The 9,634-nt window shown below is 35.4% G+C and overlaps 1 protein-coding gene across 1 annotated transcript; it reads left to right on the top strand.

The window, feature by feature from the left end:
- Window positions 1-3,076: 3,076 nt before the first annotated feature.
- Window positions 3,077-4,543, top strand: LOC136231294 (stemmadenine O-acetyltransferase-like). The gene has a single exon (XM_066020630.1). The coding sequence runs from the start codon at window positions 3,105-3,107 to the stop codon at window positions 4,398-4,400; it is 1,296 nt and encodes a 431-aa protein (XP_065876702.1). The 5' UTR covers window positions 3,077-3,104; the 3' UTR covers window positions 4,401-4,543.
- Window positions 4,544-9,634: the final 5,091 nt, after the last annotated feature.

Below are 9,634 nucleotides of genomic sequence, written 5' to 3'. Positions count from 1 at the left end.
ATTCTTTCTTGCCATACTTCTTATATTCATTTGCCTAGCTTTTAGTGCTGATATACGCCCAGTGGCTGGCGAATGAAAAGTCCCACAGGTGGATCAATTACCTCAAAGATAGGACAATTGATCCCATCACGGGCGGATCCCCTTTCCATAAAGATAAGAAGCACAGACCCTCAGGAGCTTTCAAATGAGCTCAACTCTCTCCTCAAAGACAGGAAAAGGATTGACCACCATCAAAAGCGGGTTAAAATCATCTCAAACATGAGATCATTACACCCTCAACTTTCTCCTCAAAGATAGGAGAACATTCTCATGGGCGGATCCATCTTTAGATGATCACCATTCGAGAAAGAGTTAAAACATTCCTTGGACGCAAGGACTTTACACTCTCTCACTCCCTTCCCAAAGAAGGGTTCACAAGTCCTACGGGCGGATCGCTTCACCTCAAAGATAGGTAGCAAGTTGATCCCCTAGGCAGCTTTACTTCCTCTATAAGGAATAGAACAACTTCTAAACCTTCACAAAGGTTCACACATTGGGGTACGGCTGGCCACCTACCCTAAACAATCGGAGAAATCCTAAACCAGATTCTAGAAAATTACTTGGTAAAAGATATAATGCATTAGTAAAAATAGTTCTAGAAAGCAAAGGGTTCATCCAACTAATGAAGCCTCGTCTTTATCTCCAAGTAATGAAGCCTCGTCTTCATCTCCAAGTAATGAAGCCTCGTCTTCATCTCCAAATAATGAAGCCTCGTCTTCATCTCCAAGTAATGAAGCCTCGTCTTCATCTCCAAATAATGAAGCCTCGTCTTCATCTCCAAGTAATGAAGCCTCGTCTTAGTAATGAAGCCTCGTCTTCATCTCCAAGTAATGAAGCCTCGTCTGCATCTCCAAATAATGAAGCCTCGTCTTCATCTCCAAATAATGAAGCCTCGTCTTCATCTCCAAACAATGAAGCCTCGTCTTCATCCAATCAATGAAGCCTCGTCTTCATCCAATCAATGAAGCCTCGTCTTTATCCAAACAATGAAGTCTCGTTTTCATCAAAGTAATGAATCCTCATCTTCATCATAGAAATAACAAAGTCTCGCCTCCACAAAATGCACAAAAGTTCCTAAATGGCTGATCATTCTTACTGATCCCTAAGGGCGGGTTATTCTCCTCAATATGGCAGAACTGAAGAAAATAAGTCCCTAAAGGCGAATCATAATCCTATGGGGTAGGAACAAATGGTCCCATAAAGGGCAGGTTATTCCTTTCTAAAGGAAATATAACTCTCAAGAAGCCCCTAGAGGCTAACAATGGATACGGTTGGCCACCTATCCACGAAGAAGCAAAATCCCCTAAAAGCGTATCATATCCATATATGATCCCACATAGGGCGGATCTTGTTCATAAGATCCCGTATAAGGAAGCCCCAAAAGGCGCATCATTTCCATATATGATCCCCCATTTAGGGCGGGTCCACTCTCTTCCAGGATAGAAAAATAAAACACCATTTAGACAGCCCTAAAGAGCTTTTTATACCTTTAGGGGGGGCTTCTGATAACAACCCAAATTATTCTTGAATAAGGAATAAGGGAAAATTAATAGAAATAATGGCAAACCAGTATTCCTTCTAAAAGAGATATTTATACATGATTAATGTGGAATTAATGATAATTAATGCAGGGGTGAATATGCAAATAATGGAGAAAAGGAAGGAGTTTCTAGCATTATGCCATACCACGTGGACCATGGCGAGATACGCCATAACGAGATACGCCCGATGAGAGCGAGTAGCGGAGACCCACCATAGCTCTCAAGGAGAGCGTACATACGCCTTGACGGATCAAAGAATACGAAAAGGGATATTCATCTTACTGACAGAATATTATCCCAAGGACCAAAAGGGATATTCACCTTGAGAACGCCGCAAGAAGAACCGGATGGCGGATCTCCACGGTTCAGCTCAGTGAGATCCGCTGACGAACCTATGAGGCGAATCTCCTCTTTCACCTGATTCATCACAGTAACGGCTAACCGCCGACTCGGCCATAAAGACCATTAATGAGCTATCAACCAGTAACCGCCAGCTTAAAGGTAACCAGTAACCGCCATTAGTGGAGCATTAATGGAGACCTTCTAGTTGTTGAAGGTTACGACTTCCTAGCTATATATAGCCTACATCCCTAGGCTATCAAGGTACACTTTTACTTACCCTTTGTCAATTCAGTTTGCTCTCTTGTTCTTCCTTACTGACTTTGGCATCGGAGTGTCCCCGGCCGATCCCAACGGCGCCTCACAGGAAGTGCTCCGATCAAGGATTTTTCCACAAGTTATCACATAATAATTATTTCCAATAATCTAAAAAAAAATTATTTTTTTCTTAATTTATAACAAATTAACTGAAAAGTCCATTAATTAACGAACTCTACTGATTCACTTATTAAATTCAAATGATGATTATTTCTTAATTCAGTCTATTTGCATAACTATACGGATTCGTATAACATTGATAGTAAGAACATATTCATTCTTATCACTACCTAATCTGAAAAGAGAGGTTGCTTCCTACTTTGTTTAATTAGATACCAGACGCAACTGATCCATTTACCAAAAGTGAGATTCTTATTCCAGGAATCCACTAATGCTTCTATCAATGTCTTCACCCTCTCCTTCTCTTCGAAGATTTCTATAGTTTAGTAAAATTCTACAGTAGCTGGCGTTAAAAGTTGAGAACCAATTTAGTTCAATTCTAAGTTTAAGTATCAATTTAGTACTCAATCAAGTGTCATATATTAATATAAAATATATGATTGAGTCTTAACTATCAGTTCGAGCTTTTAGCTCAATCGGTTTCATGACATGGTATCAGAGCCTCTACCACTAAACGGGTCGAGGGTTCGAGAAATTAATCAACTTAAAAACTATATTAATGTACCTAAATTTCTATTTAGACATTAACTAATTAATTTCTTAATTTTATAGCCGTTAATTAAAAAATAATAATCTTTTGAGTTTGAGTTGATAGCATAGCAGTGAATATTAAGAGAAAATAATAATTCATATTTGATTTTCAGTATATAAATACTAAGTTAGACAATTGAAACATAAGAAAAGAAAATGGGGATTGAAGTAGAGGTGATTTCCAAAGAATTAATCAAGCCATCCTCTCCCACACCAAATCATCTCCGAAAACTCAACTTCTCATTCATAGACCAAAATCAGTTCCCACTTTCCATGCCTATAGTTCTCTTCTATGAAAACTCAAACATTTCCAACCAAGAAACATCCAACCTTTTAAAACAATCTTTATCAAAGGCTTTAACTCTATTCTACCCTCTTGCCGGCCGTATTAACAACTACTCCTACGCAGACTGTAACGACGAAGGTGCTCTATTTTTCGAAGCCAAAGCTAATTGTGAACTCTCCGAAATTCTTCAAAACCGAAACCAATACCATAATCACAGCCAAAAGTTTATTCCTCTACAACCTGAAAAAGGCATAAATCAGTATGGATCTTTGTTTCAAATTACCTATTTCAACTGCGGCGGATTAGCCGTTTCATTGGCTATGCCACATATGCTTGGAGATGGTTTATCACTGTTCATGTTCCTTAACAGTTGGGCTGCAGTTGCTAGAGGGAATCCAGTCGATCATATTAAACCCTTCATTGTCTCAGATTCCATCTTTCCACCCGGAAGCATTCCGGGGTTTGATCTCAATCAATGGGTTTTCAAGGATAATGTTGTCACTAAGTCATTTGTGTTTGATGCTTCAACAATATCAGCTCTAAGAGATAAATATAGTAGTAATGGTGAAAAGCTGTCTCGGGTTATGGCTTTAACTGTTTTCATATGGAGTCGGATGAGAGCAACAACTAATTCTCAGGCAAAAGAAGCCGGTAATAATAACCGGTGTGTGGTGATTTATTCAGTGAACGTGCGACAATTACTGGATCCACCGATCTCAAAACAGTCATTTGGGAATCTAATATTCACTGCACCAGCAGTAATTGATAATGCAGATCCAAATGGTAAAGAAGATGAGTTTTATGAAATTGGGAGGAGGATAAAAGATTCAATTACAAGTGTGAATTCAGAGTCTGTAAAGAAACTTCAGAATGGGGAGTTGGATTACTCAAAGGAATTATTTATGGAGTGTATAAAAGGAGAAATTGATAGGTATTCATTCACTAGTTTGTGCCATTTTCCTGTGTATGAATCTGATTTCGGTTGGGGAAAGCCGGAATGGGCAGCTACATCTCCGATTCTAGACAATTTTATAATACTCGGTGACACAAAAGAAGGCCAAGGAATAGAAGCTTGGATTAGCATGACGGAAGAAGACATGACTAAATTTGAGAATGATGAACAACTTGGTACTCATCTTTCTGTTGTTATGAGCAAACATAACTAAGATTCGTTGTTTCATATATTTGTTTGCTTTGTGGATTGAGTCATCTTTTATTTGGTTTTTGTTGTGTTTCAATGAAATGTATTGATTTGAACTATTTACTTGTTTTCTCCACCTTTAATAATAACATGTTGTACATTTGGTTCCTTTTGATTAGATATGTTTGGTCTCTCTTTGTATATTTTTTTTAAAGTGAAATGTTTAAGGCTGGTTTGGGAACTACATAAAAATGAAAAACATTGAAAAAATTTGGACAAAAATTGGTATCTACACCACTCATTGTTTACCTTGCACAATTTACACCACTTAACCCAACCACTGAATCTCGACCTCACAGGATTGTTACACATTCACTAGTTTGTGCCATTTTCATGCGTATGAATCTGATTTCGGTTGGGGGAAGGCGGAATGGGTACATCTCCGATTCTCGACAATTTTATAATACTTGGTGACACAAAAGAAGGGGAAGGAATAGAAACATGGATTAGCATGACCGAGGAAGACATTACTAAATTTGAAAATGATGAACAACTTCTTTCAGCTGTTACGAGCAAACATAACTAAGAGCATCTCCGAGAAAATCTTAGACTCCATTTAATATGCGGTAATGGACGTTGTAATGGAATGACCATTATGATGGAGGTTCATTAGCATGTTTGGTTAGTCAAATCATTTTTGTTCGTAATGGAATCACCATTACACCATTCAATTTTTCTTCACAAATTTATATAATGGGCATTACAAATAAAATAGACATGAATCCCCATTACGATTAGCCCTTGTATTTTTATTACTAATGGTGAATTATAAAAAAACATGGAAACATAAAAACCGAAAAAATGCAAAAATGTGAAAAAACCAAAACGAGAACAAAATGCAAAAAACGAAAAAACAACGAGAAAAAATATGAAAAACATCAAGAAAAAAATGTGAAAAAAACGAAAAAATAAAAAACATGAAAACGAGAAAAAAATATGAAAAACACGAAAATGGTAAAACGAGAAAAAACATGAAAAAATGTGAAATGAAAAAACAGAAAAAAACATAAGTGAGAAAAACAACGAAAAATAAAAAAAGAAATTGAAGGAAAACATGAAAATCCGAAAAATGCAAAAACAAAAAATTGTATTTAACTAATATAAACATACGTATTATAATTGATAATTACATTATATGAATTTTATTAAAATTTGTCTACCAAACATGGTAATGTAATCATGATTCCGTTCTATTACATTACACATTTGATTATATTACAACTTTGATTACATTACATTGCATTACAACGTACCAAACGGATCCTTAGTGCACTCTCTAAAAATAATATAAATAATTGACTCTTAGTGATTTAAGAGTAACTAAGACATATCATCTCCAACAATAATACTTATATTCACTCCTTGTTTATTATTTTATTATTAGAATTATTAATTGTTGTTATATTTACCAATAATGTGACGAGAGAGACTTTTTAATAATAAATTATTAATAAAAAATGAATTAAGAGGCTAATGCAGCGGAATAAACAGACTTTCGTTCTAAACGAATGTTCGCGCACGAACAAAGCTTAAAACCGTCAACTATCGTTGAATCGCGCACGACTAACGAAAATTGGAAGAAACAGATTAAACTCTGAAATTTTTATTAATCAATGACTGCCTTACATAAGGTGGGGGTCGAGCCTTTATATAGGCTAACACATAAAACCTAATCCGAAACTTAAAAGGAAAACAACAAAACAGAAAAAGTGCGATAAAACACAAAAAGGCCGATTTGAGGCCCTAAACGACCTCGGATGACTAAAAAACACGTCCGTCATGGGTCAATTGACCGATGTGTTTGATTTAATGGGCCGAATCCAACAAAATTAGGGTCCGAAATCACTAAATTCCAACAACCCGTTTTTATCTTCAAAATCTCAGTTTCGGGTCCGCTTTCTCCAAATAGTTCAAGGCCCGCTCCACTTCATCACTAAGAGGTGGAGACAGACACTCTATTAATAGAGAGGAGGGAAAGACTTACAGATTTGAGGAGCCCACTAAGAGTTTGTTGAAACTGATTTTTTATTATCCTTTCTCAAAGTTTAACTTAAAAGCCAACTTAAAAGGCTGTTGGAGATGCTCTAAGTTCTTATTTTATTGCATTCCATTTAATCGGTCTTGCTTGGTGGTGTTTCAATTAAATTTAAAATGAATTTTCATTTGTGTTTCTAGCATTGGATGATGAAGTATAAAATTAATCAAATGGTGAAAACTTACAAAGTAAATTTACTTTATCAAAAACAAAGTAAGCTCTTTACCTAATGTTATATATTTGGTTCCTTTCTATTAAGCATGTTTGATCTTTCATCATACGTTACGTTGATACAGTCTCACATTCGAAAAGTGTGCGATACAAACTTATCTTATCTTATGAAAATTTCACAAATTAATGCGTTTGTGGGATTTTAAACCACTGAATCAGAAAAGCTAATTTAATAGAAGATTCAACAACCAATTCAACTAAATTAAGCTAGAAATCATTTTTATATTTAAGAATGTTTGAATACGACCACTAAATGCTCAACGTTTGAATACGTCTTCCATTTATACTTTTAGTGGAATTGGCACCTGGCATCATCTTCAGTAATTACTTTTAGTGGAATGTTACTCTGCTGCATTCCATTTAGCATTGTGTAAAACTATTTTCCATTGTTATTGTAGTAATAAATTATTTTGGTTAGGTATATTTAATACAAACAAAGAAAAAGTACTATAAAAATAAATTTTGTGGTTGTATCTGTTTTCGATCCGCATACTTTTAGTTTAAATATTTACAAAATAGTATTTTGAGGTTGTTAGCAATATTTTGCGAGTAATGCTAATTTTCAACCTCGTCACGTGTGGTTAGGTGCAAACGTACCAAAGAAGATTATTTCTCAATTAAAATAGTTAAGTTTATGGAATTTGCACGCCAAGACTTGAAATCTAAACGAGACGATTGGCGAGGGACGCAAGGATTGAAAAAATCCTTCTTGGATCTCTAGCGTCGTTATAGAAACTTTGCTAGATAAATCGATTTTATTTAAGCTAATGCGGATAAATTAAAGACGTGTAAAATAAAGAAATTAAAGTGCGAAATTGATACAAAGATTTTGAAAAAATTGGTATTTTATTGATATGAATAAGTGTTTGAATATATATGTTCAAAGTAAAAAAAAATTGATTACAATTTAATTAATTCTATACTAAACATATAAATTAGTCAATTGAATTGGAAAACAAATCAATACAAAATTGAAATGTAATAACAAATAAAATTAAAATTCAACGATAAACTCGGAGCCACAATAGCTATCTCGGCTGTACGTTGAATTTTGGTGTCGGTATGAATTCCTCGGAGCACCGCGGTCGGTTGGCACGACCAGAATTGATCTAGAAAATTTCTGACATGTAGTAGGTAAGAATTGGGCAGATTTGACCTTCAACTTGGGAGAACCATAAGAGTGCTTACAAATACGGAATCAACTGAATCAATAGGCTAAATTGAACTTCAGGATGTCAAGAACATATGTTTAGAAGGGATCGAAGGCTGAAACGGACTTTAAACAGACGAAAATAGGCCTAGAAAATCAATGGAGGAATTATACTAAGAGTTGGAAACAGAATGTCTAAAACAATTTAGGGTGCAAAAATCAGCTTGTAAGTAGCATTTATGGACACAGAATTGAGTGAATCAAAATGCCAAATTTAATTTTAGGAAGTCAGGAACAAATTGTAGAAGGGATTGAAGGAAAAAACGAACTCTAAATAAAAGAAATTGGGTTTTGAAAATAAGTGGACGAATCTGGAAAAATTAATTTAGAAAGCTAATGAATTCCAAACTCGAGAGGATGCTATTAGAACTTGAATTATAGCTAAAGCAAGTTAAAAGAGGGAATTAAAACTAAGAACTTGAAGAATAAAAACAAAGAACTTAAAAGGATGGCATTGTAAAGAACCTTTAGGAATGGGTTTTTGTTGTGTTGAGCAATGTTATCAAACTCGGACCGGACCGATCGGATCGGAAACCGATAAGAAGTCCCGTCCGAGTTTGACTGGTTTGATGGTCTTTGAAAAACCCGGTGTGAACCTGAGTTGAACCGGCAACCGGAGGTCGAACCGGGAACTTGTACAACTCCGGTTCAGTATGATTAATTAAAGAAAATCTATAAACAATAACCATGACTGTAATAGAAGGGTCTGAAAACTCAGAAAAAAAATCAGATTCCGACGAGTAATGTTGGTTGCCGAGGATCATAACATAGAAGAGCATTTGATTAAGAACCTAACTTGCTTTTAACTAAACAATAAAAAAAATTAACTTGCTCTTTGAAATAACAGAGAGAGTGACTTCAAAAGAAAGAAAAGAAATAACAAGAGAGAAAGTGAGAGGCGGCGAAAGCAAAGCAGATGAAGGGATGATGTTTATATAAGGATTAAATTTAGAGTTTCTATATTTATAAGACTTATGGGTTATTGGCCTAAATGATTTTAAAGGCCCAAACAGTTTTGTTTTTTTTTTTTTTTTTTTTTTTAATAAAATGCATTAATGAAATATATAACTTATTATATCACTCACATTCATTAGATCATTCCAAAATTAGTTTTAAATTAATTATATATAAATATTATTTATTTATTTATTATGTCATCCGATCCGACCAATTCGAGCTATCCGATCCGACCAAGTGACCTGTGACCTAATTATAAATCCGGTTTGATGTCCGGTCCGGTTCTGATAACATTGGTGTTGAGTGAGTGAATAACTATGAAGAATGGAGGGTAGTATTTTAAGAGGGCATTTTGAGTAATTAATCACAACCTAACCCTCATTTTTCTCTCTAATTTTGACCACTAACTTGCCACCTCACTAACTTCCTTAACCTCCACAAACCACCACTGACTTCCTCCTAACTTCCCTCAACTTCCATGCCACATCACCCCACTACCTTATGGTTAGAGAAACTTTTAAGGCTAGGCATAGGTGTGGGGATGGGCTAGGTCTCATGGGTTAGCTCGTGGTTCCGTTCTGGTGTGTTTAGAGAAGTCGGATGGACTGAAACGGATTCCGGACGAGGACTGGCCTCTAGCTCGCTGAGCTGACTGCCAGCTCGCCGATCTGGAGGTTAGTTTATATATATTTTTTTCATATTTTTCATCCTTTTTTATTTCTTTTATTTAGAAAAATGGAAACTATACCCTAAAATATAAAATAAG

Source organism: Euphorbia lathyris, chromosome 5 (assembly GCF_963576675.1).
Source record: "Euphorbia lathyris chromosome 5, ddEupLath1.1, whole genome shotgun sequence".
Taxonomy (NCBI): Eukaryota; Viridiplantae; Streptophyta; class Magnoliopsida; order Malpighiales; family Euphorbiaceae; genus Euphorbia; species Euphorbia lathyris.
Note: the sequence above shows the minus strand (reverse complement) of the source record. Positions and strands in the feature narration are given on the sequence as shown.